At 51.2% G+C, this 22,430-nt stretch overlaps 2 protein-coding genes across 12 annotated transcripts in view; one reads left to right on the top strand and one right to left on the bottom strand.

The window, feature by feature from the left end:
• Positions 1 to 368: 368 nt before the first annotated feature.
• Positions 369 to 20,823, top strand: CDIP1 (cell death inducing p53 target 1). 8 transcript variants are annotated; one of them, XM_037137994.2, is made up of 7 exons: positions 673 to 800; positions 17,312 to 17,392; positions 17,956 to 18,057; positions 18,193 to 18,348; positions 19,180 to 19,453; positions 19,573 to 19,706; positions 20,538 to 20,823. In XM_037137994.2, exons 3-6 carry the CDS (start codon positions 17,973 to 17,975, stop codon positions 19,682 to 19,684), a joined length of 627 nt encoding a protein of 208 aa, XP_036993889.2. In that variant the 5' UTR covers positions 673 to 800; positions 17,312 to 17,392; positions 17,956 to 17,972; the 3' UTR covers positions 19,685 to 19,706; positions 20,538 to 20,823. The 8 variants fall into 8 exon arrangements, with proteins under 8 accessions (XP_053527771.1, XP_053527772.1, XP_036993889.2 ...); XM_053671796.1 differs by lacking the exon at positions 673 to 800 and adding an exon at positions 369 to 463 and having other exon boundaries at positions 19,573 to 20,823; XM_037137993.2 differs by having other exon boundaries at positions 19,573 to 20,823.
• A 634-nt stretch (positions 20,824 to 21,457) lies between these two features.
• The window catches only part of HMOX2 (heme oxygenase 2), a 59,742-nt gene continuing 58,769 nt past the window's right edge, over positions 21,458 to 22,430 (bottom strand). For all 4 annotated transcript variants that reach the window (XM_053671792.1, XM_053671791.1, XM_053671794.1 and 1 more), the window contains one exon: positions 21,458 to 22,358. In XM_053671792.1, coding sequence (XP_053527767.1) covers positions 22,231 to 22,358 — 128 coding nt within the window. In that variant the 3' untranslated portion in view covers positions 21,458 to 22,230. The remainder of the gene's footprint in view (positions 22,359 to 22,430) is intronic.

Genomic DNA, 22,430 nt, shown 5'->3' with positions numbered 1-22,430 from the left:
CCTTGTTCCCAATATTACAGCTGAAACAGTAAGAGTGTTGCCTTATTAATCTCAGCTGGGAAAGTGCACGTCAGGAGACAAAAATCTTTTCCATTCTATGCATGTCTACAGAATGTATAGCACCTAAACTCAGATACTGCCTGGAGAAAGGAAGGTACGCTTCCTCTGATTAATGCCCTGGCGCTAGCGTGGGCAAGATGGAAAGCTAATAGGTTCCTTCCCCTATATTCCAGTCACTCACTCACTAGGATAAAGGGCCCCTAGGCCCTCCCGCTTGCCTCGTGCAGGCAAAGCGCTCCTGACGTCATCAGGACTTGGCACGTGTCGCCCGAGCCCCGCCCCCGTGACGCCACAAGCCTCGGCCCTGATCCAAAGCCTGCCTGCCCTAGGACAGACAGCGCACCGACGACCTGCGGAGGTCGCAGTTCCTGCTGCTGCGGCTGCCGCACTAGCCGGGGAGACGGTGAGTCACCTGGGTCCTTCGAGTCGGTCTCTCCTGGAGCCCCCCCGCGAGCAGGACTGAGCGCCCGCGCTCCTCGTGGGGAGGGGATGACCTAAGAGCGCGGACCCCCTTGCCGCCCCCGCCCTTGGCGCTCGCGCAGTGCATGGTGGACACTGTAGTCCCCATGGTGCGCAGAATGCGTTTGGGGTGCACAGATGGACTATATCTCCCAGAGACCTTTAGGCGGGTGGTGGGCGGTGTGCGCATAAGCCCCGCGGGGCTAAAGGTCTAGTCCTCTGAGCTGTTGGACCCCGGCCCCTGTTGGCTTTCCTCGGACTTCAGTGCACGTTCTGTTGAGGTAAAGGGGCAGTGGGGTCGGCGCAGCGTGTCCGTCGCCTTTTCCCAGGACGCTGATGCGATCCAGAGAGGTCCCAGGGGTTTTGACGTACTGTTGCTGGGTTGGCCGGCCACCCGCGGAGCTGCAGTGACTGCCAGGCCTGGGTGGGCGGAGGGACTCCTTGCCGCGGGGGGCTGCCGGACCCGCTTATCACAGCTCCCACATCCTGCTGTGAGGCAGGCTGAGGAAACACCATGGTGGGTTTTCCGCTGTTTTCTCAAGGAAAGGGGATTGTGAGGAGAATCATGGTGATGAAGAAGTTCTTGTTGAGCTCCTCGGTGACCCCACTGTCGTCTGGGAGCTCCTGGACCAGGTTGGGAGGCAGTGGCTTGGCCTGGCTTTGGGCTCAGCTTCATTGCCATCCACAATCTTGGTTGAACTCGCGCGTCATGTGAACCTGGGTTTGGGCACTTAATTCGTTTATGGTTGCGTGTGTGTGTGTGTTTCTGTTTTTCTTTAAATGTTCCCAGGAGACCTCTCAACAGGTGTCAGGTAAGGAGCAAGCAGCTGTAAGTTTCTCTAGGAGTGAACCGAAGATCCTCTGCATCCGAATCACTGAGGCCCTCGGTAAAAAGTCCAATTTCTGGGGCCTCCTCCTAGAGGTTATGGGATGTGGTCCAGGACTCGCTATTTAATAAGCTCCCCAGGCACACCTGAGGCTGAGGACCTCTATTCTGGAGTGAGGAGGATGGAGAACCTGGGGTATAACATTTATGCCAATTTTGTATGTATTCTGTGGCATGCTGCTGGGCAAGGCAGGGCAGTGCCGAGACAAGTGTGTATTGGTATTTTGTTTCTTCCCTGAAGGCTAACCTGAGAGTCAGGTGGGAGAAATAGGCCAGCTCTGCTTTCCTCTCTGCCCATGAAAAATTTTGAATACATAGAAAAATTGAAGAAATTTTACAGTGAATACCTATAGAACACCATCTAGAATGTGTAACATTTTACCATATTTTATCATAAATCTAACCAACAGCTCATCTTATTTTTTTTATGTGTGCTAAAGTTGCAAACATCAGTCTAGTTCCCTCCTAAATAATTAATCATGCCTATTATTGAGTACAGTTTAGAATAGTTCTTGCTTTTTTTTTTTAACTAACAGAAGTCCTGGGTATTTGAAAATTTGTCTCCCATCCCTGAGGAGCTGGAGGTTTTTCCGTGGACTGGGCCTTGGGAACCAGAAAAGAGCTTTGACATGAGCTCTTACAAAGATTTTTAAACACTGGTCTTAAATCACCCGAAGAGCAGAAACATGGATCGTATAATGCAGAATAATCAGAAACCAAAGTTGTTTTGAGGGGAAGCTAATGGAATGTGCCCGATGGCCAGGTTGCCCCAGCAGATTACATTGGCAATAATCGATTTCTGTCATTAGCTTGCACGCTCCCTTTCTGCTCTTTACACTGTAAGCTTGCCTGGTTTGAAAGCTGCTGGTTTTGTATGTTTTTTAAAGCTCTAGGGGGGAACAGAGCTGCAGAGCCCAGTGGCTGAACTTTAAGTCCCTTGGATCCGGGTACTTTGTTCTCTGGCCACAGACACTGTCCCCGAACCAGGGCGGTCCAACCTTCTGGCGTCTCTGGGCTACCCGTTAAATGCATTGCAACACATAATCACACACAAAAAATTTCATAATGTTTTAAGTAAATTGACGATTTTGTGTTGAGCCGCATTCACAGCCATCCTGGGCTGTACGTGGCCCACGGGCTGCGGCTTGGACACCCCTGTACCTTTTTCAATTGTCTTAGAAGGACAGAAGGGACAGGTCCTGTGAAAATATATCTCCCCTTTCAAAAACACATATTTTTACTCGTAGAGGACACAGAGAAGTGTGGCAGTTAAAGTTAGGGCATCTTATATTGATGTTTCTGTCCTTATGTGGAGGAGGGAAGTCTTGCTCGTGAGAAGCAGTGGGAATTCCTACAGAAAATGTTGGTCCTTAGTGGAAGGAGACAGGAGAGCCAGGCCAGCAGTGGTGGCATGAGGTTCACTGTGCCCCATGAGGGGACTTGAAAATGGGAATGCACAGAACGGAAGTATGCTTATTTCCAGGACCCCACAAGAGGCTGCTGTATCCTCACTGCACAATCAGGATTCTTTCAGAGTGTCTCTGGGAAGACAGCTCCCTGCACTGCAATTTAGTGCTGCAGAGCAAAGGGGTTGCCAGGCCGGGGCCTGGAGCAGAACCCCTTCCTGAGAAGGTCAACCACCGAGGGATGTGCAGGTCTGGTCACTCCTGAGCCTGCAGGCCTGCCCCCACCTACTGCTACTCTGGGAATCAGCAGGCTCTCGTGATAATGGTGGGATCCTGGGACCAGAACTGCCCAGATTCAGCAGACCACTCTGAAGGCCCTTCTGTTACTTCCCAGGTGTGTGACAGGCATTTGCCTTCCCAGAGCCTCACTTTACACTCGTGATAGGTGAAAAGCAACAACTGAGCCAGATGAAGACCTATACCCCTGGTGTGTGCTGCAAAGACTAGGGTTTCCTAACATCACACAAAGTACGAAACCGTGCAATACAGGGTAAGGAAATCCAGTGGCATTCTGATGCTTTCCATGAAAGCAGTTATGATGCGTTTCCAGAAGACATTTTGCGTCACCTTTTTGGTGCACCTAGTCTGTAGGTGCTATGAGCCCTTTGTGTGGTCTGTCCACTGGGAGATCCCATGCCATCTATTTTTACCACAAGGAGGTGTCATGAGGGTCCAGTAAAAACTGTGAACATGCCAGACACATAATGTGTTCAATAAGTCTGAATTCAGCTCTATTCCAGTGTCTGTGTTTTTCCTTCAAGGAGAAATAGAGGCCAGGGAAGGTGGAAGGCAGTAGAAAAGCATGGATGGGTTTCCCTGGGTGGGGTCTGAGGAGAATCCTAACCCCTTATTAATTCAGGAAGAAGGGGAATATGTTTGTCATAGTGTAAATTAGCAGTAGCCTTACAATTTACAAGTTGAGGAAACAGCAAGAAATGCAATTTCATTTGCAGTGTGTGCCCTTTGCCTGTGCCGTGCACCCCCTGGCAGTGCTGTCCTGTGTTGTCATCACAGCAGCCCCGGGAGGTAGCACCAGCACGAAGCAGCCAGAGCTACTGAGTGACTTGCCCAAGGCTGCTGAAAAATGGGGGACAGGGCTTCAGACCAAACCCTCCCAAAACAACAGGCCAAGGAAAATGTGGGCTTTCCTGGCCCCAACATGAAAACTCCCTGGAGTCGACCATGACTCAAGAAAGGGTTTGGGTTTTTTTCCCCTCTTGTCTGGATTTTTGGCCATGAACAAAAGCACTGTCATCAAGAAGTGTGGACTGCATGGGGCTGTGCTCTGGCCCAGTAGCATTTGGGGGAGGGGGTGCATTTCGGTTAGGAATAATAGGATGGGAAACCCAGTTAATTTAAGTTAATGCCAAACCTCATGGATTTTCTTATTTAACAAACCTGGGCCATGTGCTCATACAAGTAGGAGAGTCCTAGTGTCTGCTTGGGGAGAAGAGTGAGGGTCAAAAGGTCCCCGGGTGGGGAATTTCAGGAAAGGGTCAGGTTTTCTGGAAAGAGGCTGGGAGAGTGTTTGGGAGACTGAGAGAAGGATCTGTGGAGGGATCCGTTGGTGGGGACGGGTGGGTTTGGGGAAGGGCAGATTACCGATTGGGGAGGCTGGCATGCAGTGTGTTAGAGATCTGGAACATAGGGCCAAGTCCAGACTTCTCCTTAAACCTGACCAGTGGATGAGGTAGTAGGTCTGAGAGCTTTCTGAGCATTAGCAATACTTGCTGACAGGTCAAGGATTAAGGTGCAGAGAAAAGTCTGGAAGGCCACTCAGGCGTCCACCTTGGTGACTGGGGTACTGCTGACTGAAACAGGGCCCACAAGATGGGGAAGAGAGCTCCTGCCCAGGAGCACTAGCCAGGCTGTGGAGGGACTGGCCCCAAAGACTATTGCTGCCCTCGAGAGCTGCCAGTCTGGCTGGAGAGGCTGGGCCCTTGACCACAACTTTCTCCGTCCCCCCTGTTCTTAGTGACTATTGGCCCAGACAGGGAACCTCTGTCCACCTTCCTGCAGAGCCTTAAGCAGGGCCCACCCCGTCCTAGAGGCCTCCTCAGTGCCCCACACTCAGACCGCCCCTCGTCTCACCGGGAGCACCTGCCATCACGAATTCTCCTTTGGGTTTTGCTGAGTACCTTTTGTAAGTTCCTCTCAAGTGTGAGCTGGCTTCCCAGCTCGATTTGCGCAACCTGAGAGCTGGAACCACGGGTGATTGACTTTCATAGAATGGCTGAATGACAGAGTCAGGAATCTTAGTTTTTTCAAGTAGGTAGTTACTTGAAAGAAATAAACTTGGGCAGTGGTGGCTCTGCTGAATAAAACTGGTTCATCTTAGAACTAGAATTCTGTGCTACTCCAGGCAGAAGGCCTCACACGGTCATTTGACTATGTGACCATCACTTGTTGCTTGGCCATTGCCCCCTCTGCCTTATGCTGTGTTGCTCGAGGCTCAGGCCACATTGTTTGTCCCATGCAGACAGGTCAGGTTACACATATGTTTATCTGCTCTGCCTGGGGAGCACGGAGGCCGCACTGTGGACCATTTCCCCCGAGTGTAGTCCAGTCAAACTGGCCAAGAAGAAGCTGTGCCTGCTGTAGGCGGGCCAAGCACTGCAGGTTTCCCCACCTCCAGCAGCCACCTATTGATATCAGGACTTTTGGGGACCCACATTAGTACACCAGGCGTAGTACAGGATGTGGAGAGCCGTGGGACAACCTGATTTTCAGGCCCTTATCTCACTAGGAGGGAAGGTGGACATCCTGCAGTAGCTGGGGGCCCGGCCCATCTCACCATGCTGCCCGCCGAGCCCCTCTGCCCTTAGCTCCTCGCACTCTCCTGGCACCCCCTCTGCCCAGCCCCTGGGCTGTGTGGGCACACTCCAGACCTCTATGCTTAGCCCCTCTGCCCAGGCATTTCCACAGCTGTGCACAGGGCTCGCTCCTTACTTGTCTGATCTTTGCCCAGATGTTCCCTGCTCACAGAAATCCTCCCTGCTTAAAACAGAAGGCCTCAGCATTCCTTTTCCTGCTCTTCTTTCCTCTGTGGCAGCGAATGGCACTGTTTGCCGTACCGTTTTACAGCCCCTCGCCCACCCCCAGCATAAGTTCCATTAAGGCAGATGGTGAAGTGCTGAGTTGTAGGGCCCATGGTCTGTTTGTGATCTGTCACTCCAAGTGCAGAAATATAGTTCTGAATACAGAGTTGAATTCCCAAATGAACATTCATCAGTTAGGTTCTAGTCAGTTGGCCCTACTCTGTATAGTCCTTGAGTGGCCTGTAAGCTCAGAGGCACTGACGTGTCCCCTGAAGAGACAGCATGTGCACCCCTGGGTTCCGTTCCCCTTCACCAAGATGAAAGCAGGGGACTGGTCAGGTCATTTCAGTGTTGGTCTTTTTGTTCTGTGTACATGAAATCTGTGCAAACTCCCATGATGGAATTCCACCGTGCAAAGCACTGTGTTGGGAGTGTAAAATCCTGTTCAAGCATATTTTGAAAAACGTGTTGGTGAATGCATGAAAAAAAGAGGACAAAGGTAGGTGTAGTGGAAGGGACGTTGGGTGTGAGTCAGAGCACGTCTTGCAGCCAGGGAGCGGCCAGCGGGTGCTTAGTGGAGATAACCCACTGTTATCTCCCGCACTGTACCTGGTCCCGCCTTTGGAGGGTGCTGAGTCGGTGTTGGAAGACTGAATGAATGTCAGATAGGACTTAGGACTTTGTGATTTTTTTCATGAAGTTTCCAGACTGAGAAGTGGTCTCCTGACGTATGTGAGTCATAGAGCATTATACACACAGCTAAAAATAAGGCAGTCTCGGATACAGCCTGAGCTCCGGTGTTTCCAAGGAGAAGACCCAAAATAGTTCTTCATTCCGACTTGCAGGAGTAAACTCTTCAGGTCAGATGTCCATTCAGAGTGATGTAAATGTAGTTCCACTTTCATATACTATTTCATGTAACGTAGATTTCCCCCTGTTCCCTCTCACCTTTGGGACCTCCTGTCCTTGTCACAGGTGCCAGCCCTATGTGATCATCAGTGCAGGTTGGCTGAACACCCCCCCGCTGCTGGGACCCATTTGCTGGACTATTCTGATTTTCTCAGGTTTTTTTCATTGGTTCTGTCACACAGCTTCTTCCTATGTGCCCCTTAAAGGAGCGTTTTCGGCAACATACAACCATTGTTTTGGCATAATGGGGTCTCATGCCAAATCCCACGTTTTGCCGTGTATACTGTGTACCCACGTTTTAGGTGTGCATTATACATGGGATTATTATACCCATGGTATGTAATCATTATACACATGTATAATGCACATCTTTATTTTTCCCTAAAAAAAAATTGTGCGTAAAGTGTGCATTATACACGGCAAAATACAGTACTTACTTACCTGTGACATGTCTACTGGTTTTTGGCTTTTTCTTTTGGACTAACGCCATCCAGGTGACCTCTGGAAGCATGCCACACTGGTGCTAAGGTTACTACAACTAGTGCTGTTCACCCAGCAGTACTTTGTTTAAAAGAATCGAGATTGTCCTGTAATGTTAAGAAACGAAACGATGCAGAGACACAGCCTTCACTGTTTCCAGGGAAAGCGAGGGAGGCTCTAGTAGATGTTCAGGCACATACAGCAGCTCTGAGCATGTGAAAGCAGAAAGGCAAACCCAGTTTCTTGGGAGTATAGAGGTTTGCTCTCCTTCAAGGGCTGGGGAACTTGGGCAAGACCTGGCTGCAGGCCAGGCTCCTCCCCTGGGCGAGTGAGGCCAGCAGGCATTTGTGTCTGAAATAAGACTCTTGCAGCTGGGTGGTAGGGACAGTGTAGTGGCCACGTGGCTTGGCTGCACTTAAAGGCCTCGAGCCTTTTCCTGAGTCTCGATGGTGTGTCTTGGTCTCAGATAACTGATTAAAATAGAGTCAGTCCAAAGATTGTTTTGTGTCCACTTCACAAATGCAGAGGTAAGGAATTACTCTTTTTAGGGTTCCATTTCGATTGTCTTTAAGTGAGGCTCGTTTAGACTCATCGCATTTCTAAAATTAGTCTACATTTTAGTTACCAAGTCCTGCCTGTCCAACAGGCACAGACGACTTGTTTATTCATGGGTGGGTGCAGCTGTGTCTCTTTTTCCATCCTCTGCTCTTCGTTCTCTTCTGTCTGTACTTCCTTCTTCTGTGCCAACAGCAGAATTCAGAACCGAGCTGAGTCCTGCCCTGCCCAGAAGGCAGCCCTGAGGGCTGGAGAAGAAGGCTGGGTAGCCCGTCAGAGGCCCGGGCTGGCCTCCCGGCCCGGGCTGCAGCTCGTGGCCTCCGCAAGCCCCGCAGCCTCATCAGTGTCCATTTGATTGTGTCTTTGGGGATTTTCTTACCTGCCCTCGTCTGCCAGTTGTTGACCCGTTAGCTCTCCAGGTTAAGGTCTCGAGGTTAGAACTACCTTAGATGGCCTTTACATTGCAATGACAGGTCTGGACCCTCAGTTTTACTGGAAGCCCAGGAGGGGACCTGGTATAGAGAACTGACTCTTGCTGCCAGACTCCTGTGAGAGCGGTGGAAAGGCCTTAACACCATCCAGTGAGAGAGAAAAGCAAGCAGACAGCCCAGCGCTCCTCGGAGCATTTCTCTTCCTGCAGGCAAAACTAGATTACAAGTCAGTCACCTCTCTGGATTGAGGAGGAATACTCATTTATACACCTAGCACAATTATAGTGTCTGTTTTGAGGAAGGAATGTCAAAAGGAGCTGCTTATAGTAGAAAAATTAGAAACTATACATAAATACCACGTTTCTGTATGTGTATTTATATATAAACAAATCATCTAAAATCTCCCTACCCAGAGAAACCACTATCACTTAACACTTGGTCAGTAATACACAGATGATGGTGTGTAATACACAGATGATGGTGTGCAGTATACAGATGACCCTTGAACAGTGCAGGGGTTAGGGGCTCTGGCCCCCGCATGTGCCATCATAAATCCACATACAACTTTTGACTCCCCCCAAAACTTTACTAACAGCCTACTGTTGACCAGAAGGTTTACAGATAGTGTGAGCCGTCAACATATTCTGTATGTTTAATATACTGTATTCTTACAATAAGTAATCTAGAAAAAACTGTTAGACTCACAAGGAAGAAAACATACAGTTATGGTGTTTATTGAAAAAAAATCTGTAAAGTGGACACTCGCAGTTCACGCCTGTGGTCATGGGTCACCTGTGTGTGTGAGTATGCACTTTGGGAGCAGACCCGCACCACACATGCCGCTTTCACGTTCCTCTGTCACTCAGCGCTGTGTCAGGACCATCTTCCTGTCAGTAAAATAGACCTGTGTTCTTTTTACAGGGGGAACACAGTTGCATTGTCTAGGTAAACCAGGTGGCCAACCAGTTCCTTTGCTTGAACATCAAAACATTGACACCTAAAAACATTCTTCCATGTGAATTTTTGCTCACGTGTTCATCTCTAGGACAAGTCCCTGGAAATGGTAATGAGCCAAAAAAACAATATAGCAAAACTGTCCTCAGAAACGTCAGGCTCCACCGCTCTGCTGTGGCCCGTGTGCTGGTGATGCTCTGTCAGGGGGAGTCAGGGTGGTTGGCCAAGGCTTTGACAGGAATTCTGCGCCATGTGAATCGTGCAGTTATTATTGTCATCATCACGGTGCCTAGAAATCGTGATGCCTTTTAGTTTACAACCATTCTTTGAGTCCTGTCTGCTTTTGATTTCGCTTCTGATTAAGAGTGATCCATGTGGTCTGTTCTTTTTCCTTGTGTGCCCACTTTCCCATGGTCTGCTTGTGTCTCGATAAATACAAGTAATGCAAACAAGTATTTGTGTTTACTGAACACTGTGGCATGCTTTGAGCTACGAGCTCTTCATATACAGCCTCATTTATGCCTCATCACAACTCTGCAGGTCAGGGCTGTTGCTGCTCTTTCACAGATGAGAACACAGATTCCGGACAGGTAGCCTGGTGGCTGGCATGGGACCTAGTTCTAGTGGGGAGGATTCTGCCCTTCCGGCTTAGCCTTTGACCTCAGAGCTCAGGCCTGTGACCTGGCTCAGGCTGATGCATTGGCTCCATTGAGTTGTGATACTTACTGATTGGGGAGGATGTGCAGGGCTGGGCAGGAGGAGAAAAGACATGGGAAACAAGATCTGCTCTCTGGTCCTTTTTGTGTCTTGTTTTGAAGTATTAAGAATTCCCGAGGCATCCGAGGCACCTGTGTTCAAGTGTAAAAGGAAATGGTTCACAGCCACCCACAAGTGCTGTCTCAGAGAGAGATTGTCTTTCTCATCCTGCTTCCGTTGGGGAGGACAGTGGAAGATGGACTGTGTTCAGGATTTCCCAGTCCTGCTGGTGCTAGAATTCGGCAGCCCGAGGGCCTGCTCAGCATGCCAGTGGCCTCTGAGGGAAGTGGTGTGAGCTAGAGAAAGCCAAGTCTGTAATGGGAGCTTTTCAGTTACGGAGCACTTGTTTATAGACTATTTCCCATCCCCTCATCGCCTGCTGGTCTCATGAACTCTGCCTTCTCCTCCCAGCTTGGTTGGAGATGTACACTGAGTCCCGCGTGGGATCTGATCTTTTGCTAGACTTTTTCTGGACACTACTGGTCTCACTTTGCAATTAAGTTTTGGGTTTTTGGTGTGATTGTAACACCTGTCTCCCCCACTTGATTGTAGTCTTCTGGAAGGCAGGGACTGCGGCTCTTACTCCCTGCCTCTTCCCCAGCTTGTACCCTGCACAGAGTGGGTGCTATAGACCATCTTCATGAACAGACGGATGGTTATTTCCAGAGGCAGCCCCATCCGCCTTCTGAGGGCCTCTGTTATCTGTTAAGTGGCTACTACACAGACTGCTCTTCAGCCCCAACAGGGGGATATGAGGGAATAGGACGGTATGTGGCATTGCCCAGGGAGTCAGCAGCCATTCCTGGCAAGTAAGTGCCCTAGTTCTAAGGGTACCTCATGCTGTATGGTCCTTCATGGCTTCTCCACATCCAGGTCTCAGTTCTTACACAGCCTCCAACGTGGTCACTTGGGGTGTGGATGACGAAGTCACGTCTGGCCCAGGCCTCCCAGGAAGGGACGAGTCCCACTTGGACCTGCGCACTCCACAGAGGCTGAGTGTACTCTCCTTACCCCATCCTCTGGGTGGCCCTGGAGATCCCGGGGACCTAGCAGGGTGTATGGTTTCCCTCTGAGCCTTTGCTCCTCCTGGAGCAGTGGGTGCTTCTGTTAAGCAGATGGAAGCTGCCTTTCAGTTTTCTCAGCAAAACCCAAAGCCCTGCTCTTGGCCAGATGCCTGAAACCTGCCTCCTGGGGACAGAGGCCAGCTCCTCAGAGGCCAGCTGGCATCCCGGTACCATGGCTGCAGGGAGGGTGAGCCCCTCTGGGGAGGGGTAGGAACAGGCCAGTTCAGCCCTGGGAAATAGAGCTGCTGCTGCCAGCCAGCATCTCAGATGGACGCCCAAGTTCTGTGAGCAGAGCACGTCACTGATCATGGAGGTCCAGGGCAGCCGACCGAAAGGAGTGATGGCCCTGTAGGAGCATTGCCGTTGTCTCTGCCTTTCCGAGAGTTGTCTCGGGGGTGGAGCCTCCACTTGGCTGTGCTACACATGAACTCTGCTTGGCTAGCTGAGCAGGCAGGGTTTGGTTACAGGTCCCCCAGGATCCTGTGGGGAGTGCACGCCAGGATCCCTGCTGTCGTGGGAACAGAAGCTGCCCTGGCAGAGGCTCTAGTGCCTGTTTTGTGTTCTTTCCTGTTGGAAGCCCTTCACCGTGAATGACAATGATAGCAGGTGCTGTTTATTCAGTATTCTTGTGTGCTAGGTCCTGAGCTGCTGTGGGCATTTTGCATACACTGTTTATTGTAAACCTTGCTCCAGTCCTGAGAGGTAAATGGAGTCACCTCATTTACAAATAAGGAAACTGAGGCTCTGTGAGGGCACACAGCTAGGAAGTAAGGGATGGAGCTTCGTCTCAACTAGTCTGATGCTTCCTTTAAAGCCTTGCGCATTGAAGCAGGCATCCCTGGGGTGGGGCCTTGGGGCCGCGGCAGCAAGCCCAGGGACTCACCGGGACAGTGCACTCGGTCTCGGGGCAGGTCCTCTGCCTCCTGTACATTCTGTGGGGTTCCTTCCTCCAGCACAGCATTTCTTTAAAGGTGAGATGCAGTCTCCTGGAGGTTTCCTGAGACCTTTCAGTGCTGAAGGTCAGAACTGTTGTATTTCTATAAACATTGAGGTGATACCGTTCTGTTGACCTTTTTCATTGTGTCGGTGTTCACATGGATGTACAAAAGCAGTGGGGAGTGAAAGCACTGCTGAGCCCCACCCAAGGCAGTGGCACCAGACTCCACTAGTCACCGTAGCTGTGTTCACCGCACACATACACACACATGTGCCTGTTTTGTCTCAGAAAAAGCAGTAACAATCTTTAGCTTTATTGAATCTTGACCCTTGAGTGCACATCTTTTTAGTAATCTGTGTGATGAAATATGAGGCCCACAGAAAGCACACACATGAAGTATGACAGCTGCCTCGGGGAAAAGCACAGGTGCAGTCTGAGTTGCAAGCTGATGGACTAGCGTTTTGGCCGCACTCCGTATCTGCTCTAATGACTGACACCCCCGTGGCCACTCAGACTTAGGGAGTGAGCAGACGTTTTCTTGAAAACAAATGAAGTGAGCCTGCTGCTTCAAGGAAAACAACTCACCTTTGTTTTTTGTGGGTTTTTTTTATGTTGCCAGTGATAGATTTGTTATTTCTATTTGTTACCAGTGATAAAATGTGAGCTTTCAGGTAAAAATTAATTAGAATTTTGGGAAACTCGTATCTGTCATTGTGAGCCTGAGAGCTTCCTGCTACAGTCTCTGGTAAGAACTGGTGGTGATGCCGACAGCGCGAGTGTTCGAGGGGGAGGTTGCATAATACGATGTGTCAGCATGGCTAATGTGCATAATTTGGGCTCATAATTGTAAACTAATATTTTCCAGTGACCCATGCATCCTGTTAAAGAATCACGCATGTGTAAAGTGTCCATTGCAGTGCAAGGTAGACCAATGAGTTATAATGCAACAGCATAATGGGTTACACATTGCAACCTTTAAGAAACTAGCACTTGTCAAATTTGGGTATAGTGTTGAAGAATGTCTACAGTTATCTGAAGAGACTGTTCAGACACTCCTCCATTTCCTAACTGCTTATCTGGGGAGGCTGGGTTTTCCTCAGGTACTGCAGCCAAAACCACATATCACAACAGATTGGGTAGAGCAAGAGTCATTGCGAGTCCAGCTCTCTTCTCTGAAGCCAGACGTTTAAAAGGTTTGCAGAAATGTAAAAGAAGGCCAGTCTTATCATTAGATTTGTTGCAGAAAATAGTTATTTAAAAGTTATTTATGTTAACATGTAATGAGTTTATTATTTTTAATGAATTAATAAATACTTTTTTAAATTCCTCATTTTTTTTACTTTTAATATGGTAACTACTGATAGATAAACCCACAGAACAAATTCTTTTTGGAGTCCTCAGTATTCGAGTGTGAAGAGGGTCCTAAGACCGAAAGGTTTCAGCGCCACCGATGTAGCAGAGCTGGAGGGAAACTACGTTAGGAGGTCCGCCTCCTCGGCGCGCTGGGTGCCCAGTCCTGTGGAGACTGGTCTCGGTGTCAGACTGCCTCTCCCCACCCTCTCAGGCTGACCCTTCCTCCAGAAGGGGGTGTTGGTGCCTTTCTGTGACAGGTTCTGTCAGGGGTGAAGAGAGATGGGGGGCCAGGGTTGGCACCCCCACGGCAGTGTTTAGACTGCAGAATTGAGTTTGCAGCAGCGGCTGTAGCCAGTGAAGAGCATATCCTGCTGGCAAGGGCTCAAGCCCTCCCAGCTCCCACTGGGAGCCTGCCTGGGCTGCCTCAGGCTGCCATTTGGCCTGGCGTTGGCCCTGGATCAACACCAGTGTTCTCTGTAGTGAGCGATGACTAGTTGGGAGCAGAGCAGAATGCCAGAGGCGCTTCCCAGGGCCCAGAGGGCTTGTGCTTTGCCCTTCCCTCTGGGAAATGGGGAGACCCAGAGGAGAAAGCAGCTAAAATCGGGCACCGGGAGGTGCAGACTCTGTCCCTCCTCATGTCACCAGGAGTCAAAGCTGCCCCTCACTGACCTGTTCTACAATTGTATTCTTTTTAAGTTCTTGTTTTTGATTACGCAAATAATACACAAATACCTTCTTGTTAAAAAAAATAAAAATGAAAGTATCATGAAGAAAAGCCTGCTGTTCTTGACCGTGCCTGTCAAGCTTCAGTCCCAGAGGCAGAGATTTCAGCCTGGAGTGTTCCTTCACCATCTCTTTGGTTTCTGTTCATGCATGCACAAAGAGAACTGTCTAGACTTCAGTGGGTTTGGGTTTTTTTTTAGACAAAATTATAATTCACAACCATACAATTCACCCTTTCAAAGTGCACACACAGTTCAGTGGCTTTAATGTCACAGAGTTGTGCAGCGATCACCACTGTCTAATTCAAGGGCATTTTTATCACCCTAGTAGATGAGTGTTTTCACGCTAAAGCGTTCTTCTCCCCTGCACAGCAAGTCTGCCAGGTACTGGGCACGTGTCGTCATCTCTGCTCTGCACGCAACTAGCCAGAAGGCAGGGGTTCTAGTCCCAGGTCCCTAGGAAGACTGAGACTCAGGGAGGATCCATGACTCACCCAATTCAAGGCCAGGGCTACTGGCTACAGAGTTCCACACTCTCCGTGCACCCCCTCTTTTCCCATTAACTGGTGGACTGACAGATCCTTGCTGCTCTGTGAATGGGAGAGGGGGTGGGGTCTTGGGTTCTTGCCATCCTGGCACCCCATTGGAAGACTGCATGCTTTCCTTGAAGCTGTCACATTCCTCAGTGACTGCCTAGAGTACTGTGTTGGATAAAGACAGGGCCTGGGATTGGGGGTGAGGTGTGGGGGGGCAGTGAAGCAGTTTGGGTTGGTTTCATGGCCCCATACCCTAAAATCCACAGCGGCAGTCTCAGAACATCACTTTCTTCCTCACACCTCAGAAAAACCCACACCAGGTCCCTCCCAGCTCACCTGGAAGAAATTCAGCCGTTGTTCTAGTTATATGAGGACTGATGAGTCTGTGAGACGTGGCTGAAGGAGCTGTATGAAGATGCCAGAGAAGGAGGGGCTAAAGCTGGGCTTCCAGCATCGGGGTGCAGAGCAGTAGCTGCTGGGGTGGGGTGGGGGTGGCTTTGCAGAAGGTGCCTGGCCCTGTGCCTGGTAGAGCTGCCCTTCCATCAAGCCTCCGCCCCCGGTCCCCCAGTGCCTGGCTTTGGGAAGGTGAGGTGAGATTGCAATGGGAGTGGGCAGGTGGTGGGTCAATAACAGACATGCAGATAGGCTTCACTTAATTTAGGGTAATTAGAATAGTCCCTTCCTATGTAAAAGCATAGTGTGTGCTAGGCTTGAATTTGGTTGTGGGTGCACAGAACAGATTAGGCCTCAAGGGGCACATACAAGCCCATCCTCTCCTCCCTCCTCTATGACGGATCCAGAGACCACTCATGGCCTCCCTGTCCTAGACACATCACCCCCTTCTCCCTTGGGGCTTACCTAAGTCTCTCCCCAGCTCCCCCGGGCCTCAGCCTATGGCCCCATTCCTCCTAAAAGTTACCCTGCTGACCCCTTCAAGGACAAAGACCTGTGATGTGAATGAGTGAGCAGCATGGGAAAGCCGCAGGCTCACAGCACGCACTCGGGGCCCCACAGTGCCTTCTAACTCCTCAGCCACTCACCCCGGGCTGCCTCCCTGCTCTGGACTGTTCCTTCTAGGTGAGGCTTTGACTCGAAAATGCAGTTGAGGCGACATCGATCTTCTTTGTTGGATCCTCAAAGCCCCAGTAGCCCAGCCTCTGCCCTACACACATTTCTGAAGCAGCTCCATTTCCCAAGGGTCAGTGGCGTCTCAAGTAGGAGCCGCTGGGGCTGTGGCAGCATATCACGTTTTTCAGTGTTAAGTGGGAAATTTCCCAGCACCCCCAGGCCCCTGGCAGTCACTCATACCCTTTCTGTCTGTATGGATTTGTCTGTTCTGTATGTTTTATATAAGGAATCATGACATATGTGGTCCTTTGTGTCTGCCTGCTTTCACTGAGCATGTTTCCGAGGTTCATCCATGTTGTAGTGTGTGTGTGTCAATACTTCATTCCTTCTTATAGTCAAATAATATTCCGCTGCGTGCATATATCCAGTTTATTCATCCATTTATCAGTTGATGGACATGATGTTTACACTTCTCAGCTATTATAAATAATGCTGCTCTGAACATTTGTGGACATGTTTTTGTGAGGATCTGCCTAGGAATGGAATTACTGGGTCACACGGTCACTTGTCATGAACTGCCATTCTCTCTAGCAGATGCACTGTTCTCACAGCTGCTCCCCAGCACCCATCAGTGTGTGAGGGTTCCAGTTTTTCTACGTAATTGTCTTTTGCATTTTAGCCATCCTAGTAGGTATGAAATGGTGCCTCATTGTGGTTCTGATTTGCATTTCTCTTTTGGTTAACAATGTTCAGCCTCTTTTCATGTGCTTACTGGGCATTTGTTTGTCTTTAGAGAAGTGCCTACTTAGATCCTTTGCCCATTTTTTAATTGGGTTGTCTTTTTGCTAATAAGTTAGAAGAGTTCTTTATATTTTCTAAATACAAGTCCCTTAGTAGATACATGATTTGTAAAAATGTCCCTCCATTCTGTGGGTTGTCTTTCTACTTTTTGGATGGTGTCCTTTGAAGCACAGTTCTTAATTTTAATGAAATTGAATGTGTTTTGTTGCTTGGACTTGGTCCCTCTGGCCCTGACACTGATTCATTAGATTTACTGTAGTTGAAACCTAGTGACTCCAGGCTTCCTCTCCCCTGGCAGGATTATTTGGGGCCCCCAGCACTGTGTGGTTCTGAACTGAGCACTGCTGGGCCCCAGGAGGGAGCTGTAGCCACTAGGGGAGCTGCTTTCACTGGATCTTCTCTGCTGTATAGAATCTGAACAGGTGCTCAGTGAACAAACAGTATGAAGGAAATGAGGAAAAGTGTTTCACTTAACTGACCCCATCTTCCTTCCCACCCTGTTCACCTACCAAGACAAAGATGGGCAGAGACACTGCCTTGTATAGTTGGCTCTGAGAGCCACTGCTGGGCGCGCTGCTCTGGGCCTAGTGGGGAGAGGATGCAGAGGACTGGCCGTGGTCCAGGAGAGGGGCAGCTGTGAGAAGGGGAAGGGGAACCTGAGGAGTATACAAGGAATAAGGGGATGAGAGGACCAGGGGATGAGGGACAGTACTATGCTGGGCAGCAAGGGGGAGCCAGACCAATGAGGGAGGGAATCTGGCTTCATAGAAGCTGGGTGTCCAGGTCCCGCCCAGCCCTGTTGCTGAGGGAGCTGCCCTGTTTTCTCCCCAAAACAGCTCCCCAGAGCCTCAGCCCACCCAGGCCAGCACTGGAAGGAGCCTCATCTATCTACCAACTCTGAGTACCTGGTACTAGAGGTAAAGTCTCCCAGATCCCCTCCTACAAGGAGGCTGGCACAGCACTCTGAGTGTTAGGGGAGGAGAGGACCAGTGCCTGAACCTCACTGGAGAGCCCTACATTAGGTTTCTGATGAGGGCAGGGCTCACCTGACCAGGCTTCTGCCCTTGCCTGGCTGCCCTCACTTCCCTCTTTCACACAGGCAGTACAGGTGACCACTGAGGTTAGTAGCTTCTTGAGAGATGTGGAGGATGGTGACCCTGGGCTGGGCACCTTGGCTATATGGGGCATCTCCAGGATTAGAGGTAGCACGGTAACAGCTCTACTGAGGGGAACTGGTCCCAGTGCATCAGCCCTGCTTTGCCTAGTGTGATGATTTACAAGGAAGGGAGTAAAAGGTGACCTAAGCCCCTAAGGCAGGGGACACCTGCAGTATGAGCCACAGGAGGCTGTGTGCTGGGGCTCAGTGAGCACGGCTCTCTGAGGACTGCCACACACCATGCCGTAGCCCCTTGTCACGGATCAGTGCCTACTGGCAGTAGGGGAGGTGGGAACATAGTTCACTTCTGGGTTTTTCCTTCAGATTCAGAAGCCTCGAAGATGTCTCATGACCCTCCCCCTCCTTATCCTGGAGGCCCCACAGCCCCCCTTCTGGAGGAGAAAAGTGGAGCCCCGCAAACCCCAGGTAGGGTTCCATGCTCCCGAGTCTCTGTCTGATCCTGTCCCTCGCCCCCTGCTGAAGTTGCTCGTGGAAGAGCCCTTCCACTGACAGGGCGGCTGGCACCCTCTGAGCTTCCTCTCCCTGCTTTTCTCTGTCCAGGTCGAACCTCCCCGGCCGTGATGCAGCCCCCACCAGGCATGTCGCTGCCTCCTGCAGACATTGGCCCCCCACCCTATGAGCCACCAGGTCACTCAGTGCCCCAGCCCGGCTTTATCCCCCCACATGTGAATGCAGATGGCGCCTATATGCCTCCAGGTAAGTTGGGAAGGGATTCACAGGGGAGCTCAGGGGTCTGCCCAGCCCAGCGGGGCTGCTATCCAGCCTTTGCTGCAGGCAGACTGGTGTTCCGTGGTATTTACTGCTGGGGCAGGGGGGACTGACTGTGGGCATGGAAGGTGGACATGGGAAGGTATCACAGAGCCAGGTGCTACTGTAAAAGCACTGTGGACGAGCCAGAGGAGGCCAGGGCCCTGCCAGGAGGAGGGCTGACATGTGGGAAGACTCCTTAGAGAACCGTGGCGGGTGCTGTGGACTCTTGGGTGCTGTAGAGGCCACTTCCTGCCAGAGACCTGAGTCCATGGTGGAGGCCTGGTCTGTTCACCCGGCACCTCTTCAGAGGGACTGCTTAGGCCAGTGAATGGCCCAGGGCTCCTGCACAGGTGTCCCCAAGCCAGGTGGGCCAAGTGGCACTACAGTGCAGGACCTGACACTGGGAAGGGAGAGCCCGGGGTGCATGAGGGACTGGTGAGCCATGACGCTTTCCTTCCTGTGGCTGAGGTCCTTGAGCATAGCGCCCAGTCCTCAGAGGCAAGGGAGTAAACGTATCAAGCTGAGACGGGGGGAAGTGGGGGCCTTCTTCTCAGCTCTCTGCCATGTCTGGCTGGGGCAAGTATCTTCTCTGTTTTGGTCCCCATGGGGCAGGGACCAGTAAGGGCCAGGAGGATGTGGATGGTTACCTTGACCCTGGGCCTGGTCCCCAAAGCCTCAACCATGTCCTGGGTGCTGGGGGCCTTGGGGCTTTGTGCTCACCTCTCAGGTGGAGCAGGTGACAAATCAGTGACCTGTCTGCTTTCTGTGCTGTTCCAGGTTTCTACCCTCCTCCAGGCCCCCACCCACCCATGGGCTACTACCAGCCGGGGCCCTACCCACCAGGGCCCTACCCTGGCCCTGGGGGTCACACAGCCACAGTCCTGGTCCCTTCGGGGGCTGCCACCACGGTGACAGTACTGCAGGGAGAGATCTTTGAGGGTGCACCGGTGCAGACAGTGTGTCCCCATTGCCAGCAGGCCATCACCACCAAGATCTCCTATGAAATTGGCCTGATGAACTTCGTGCTGGGCTTCTTTTGCTGCTTCATGGGGTAGGTGGTGTCGGTGCTTGGGGAGGGGGGCAGTGGGGGCTCTGCCTGCCCACTCTCCTGCTGGAGTAGGTCTGGTGCCCTTGGCATCTTCTTTTCAGGCCTCCCAATCTCTGATTCAGGTGTGATCTGGGCTGCTGCTTGATCCCGTGCCTCATCAACGACTTCAAGGATGTGACACACACGTGCCCCAGTTGCAAAGCCTACATCTACACATACAAGCGCCTGTGCTAACGGACCTGGACTGGATCCCACTGTCAGTCTGGCCCCCTGTGCTTTGCTCCCCACGCTCAGTGGCTCATGTCCCCAGTCCCACTTGGGGGTGGAAGCTCTTCCACTGCTCCCGTAGAAGTCTTGTCCTCTTTGCCTTGCCCTTCCCTGAGCATCTGACTCTGATGGCAGCAGTTCTGTTGGATTTAAGGCCAAGGGTCGGCGAGTGGCAGGGAGCTGGCACTGAGCGTGTGTGTTGCTGGTTTGCTTGGTGTTTGTGATTAAGAAGATAAACTAGGAAGGGCCTCCCTGCTGGGTTCTCACTCCTCCATTTTTGTATGAGGTACAGTTTGGTCCTGATTATCCTGGGGACCAAAACCAAGCAGAGCAGTAGCTGATTTTCCAGACCTGGGCCTACAGTGGGACTGTGCCTGTAGCTAGGCTCTGATCTGTTGAGCTGGAAGTGGGGGTGTGAGCCCAAATAGGCAGGGTCATATGGCCAAGGTTTGTTTCTGGGTTGTTAGAGGAAGGCATGATGGGCAGAAGCAATGAGACTGGCCCTCAGAATTCTCAGGAACTCAACACCTTGTCTGAGTGCCCAGGAGCCACCTGGAATAAGAGAGGTCAGCACAACTGAAGTTCATGGGATAAGTCACCAAGGGACTTGCCTCTGGCCCTTGCCCAGCTCCCTTTCTGGCTGTGCCTCTGTGATTGTCTTTATGGGGGCCAAAAGAATGCCCAGCTGGGACCACAGATGGCAGATAGGGCCCCTCCCTGTGGGGACATCGAAGATTTACAGTGCTCTCTCTGTGGATCCTCTGTCTCGTGACCACTGGGCCCTTCACCCAGGCTGACTCAGTCACTGTTTTTGCTCCAGGCACTACAGCAGGAGCAACTGTAGCACTGGATTGGGGACCAGGAAGGAGCAGCAACCACAAGTGGCGGAAGTACCCTGGGGGATGCTGGTCCTGCCCTGGGCCTGAGGCCATGCTGTCTTTATTTTCTGAATGGTTTGTGAACTTGCTCCCGTGGACCGCTATACCCTGCTGCCACCCTTCTCTCCTGGTCTCACACTGCCACTGCATGGCCTTCTGTCACTGTGAATTACGGCCAGTCTGTTTGTAGATTCTCATTAAATTGGTCCTTTCACTCCCCCGCCCTAAGCCTCTGCTCTTTTGCCTGGCTTCCTTCCTTTGCAAGGGAAAGAGGGTGGGGCTACAGGTAGTCTGAGGGCAGGGGGTTGGGGGTCGAGTCTTCAGGGTCTCAGTGCTTATGCTATACTGACTGCCCATGAATGACACTGGCGCTTAAGTACCTAACTAAACCAAGCTAGAATTAGTGTGGACAAGTCTTGGCATTCCAGCTATGACTGGGCCAGGGCATGTGATGGCTCCCTTACTATCTGATACTGGTTTACCCACCTCCACACCACAGCATTTTCCCATGAGCACCCCAGCTCAAGCTCAAGCTCAGGCTCAGGCTCAGGCTCAGGGTCATCCTACCCAGGAAGTAGGTAGCTTTGTTCCCTCACATAAGACAGAGGCACTGGGGTTAAGGCTTCTGGGGGAGGCAGGGCAGCTAGTTTGGGCCCCAGGTTTTAGACCAGCTCTGCCCCTACCTTCATCTGAATTGGGGAAGTAGGTAGGCTTGGTCCGAAGTTTAAAATGAGTTTCCCCACCATTTAACCCTTTTGTGAGTAAAATGTTCGCATATCCTCAATATATAAAACAAGTAATAGATTCCTATTAATAAAAATATTTAAGTTCATATTTCTATTTAAGACAATCAACTGTTACATAATGTGGATACATGGTTTTTAATAATTATTTATAAGGTAACCAACCAACACTCGGGAGGATAATAGGAGGGGCATGTCAGGCACCAGCAAGGGTAACATCCACGCTAGGAGGGAGGCGGCCGCTGTTGAAGAGTCCACTTTTTATTGAATGCGGTAGCATGATACAAGTCAGAAGAGGAGCATGGCCGTGGCTGGACACATCCTTTTTGAGGGTTTCTGCTGAAGAGGGATGAGGACTGGCTCCCAGGATGGAGCTCCCAGTACCTTGGCAGCAGAGTCTGGGTTCTGTCCCCCCACTTCACCCCCAGGAGAGCCCTGCAGTAGAGTAGGAGCATCTGGGGGCCCTACTCCCTCCCACAAAACAGCAGACTGGCCTGGTCCTGGCTGGTTGTTCTGCTCCCAGCAAGGGAACGATACCCACCCAAAAGCTGACACAACAGAAAAAACTAAAGGAGCAAACCTCTGGTGAGAGGTGTGGGCACCCAGAAGCATGGCTGGTTCCATACGTCCAGGCCAGTCCACTGAGCGGCACTAGCTGTTCCCAGTGCTATAGCCTGTGGGCTGCAGGGAGGGGAGGCCTGCATCTGGCCCAGAGAGGACACTAACAGGCAGAGGCTTTAGTGTCTGGCTTTTATTGGATGCTTTTTTCAAATCCAGCATATTTTTTTAGATCATCTGAGGTGATGGTTTTGTCACGGGTGGAGGTTGAGACAGGTTGAGACAGTCCAGCAGTCACTCAGGAGGAGGGCGCCAACATGATATGATGGGTCTCTCACATGTAGTACCAGGCCAAGAGGCCAGCAGCCAGAGCCACACTAGTGGCCAGAATGAGCTGGAGACTAGGCTTGCTCAGCACAGCCAGGGCTGTTCCGAAGGGACAGCTGCTACCCTCCAGGGCACCTGTGTGGCAGCACCAACAGGGAACATGGCATCAGTGGGAACGTTGACACCCATGCTGAGAGGGAAGTTTGT

The sequence above is a fragment of the Artibeus jamaicensis genome, unplaced genomic scaffold, assembly GCF_021234435.1.
Source record: "Artibeus jamaicensis isolate MK-2021 breed Jamaican fruit bat unplaced genomic scaffold, CSHL_Jam_final contig_700, whole genome shotgun sequence".
Taxonomy (NCBI): domain Eukaryota; kingdom Metazoa; phylum Chordata; class Mammalia; order Chiroptera; family Phyllostomidae; genus Artibeus; species Artibeus jamaicensis.
The sequence above is the reverse complement of the archived record's forward strand: the minus strand, read 5'-3'. Positions and strand labels throughout refer to the sequence as shown.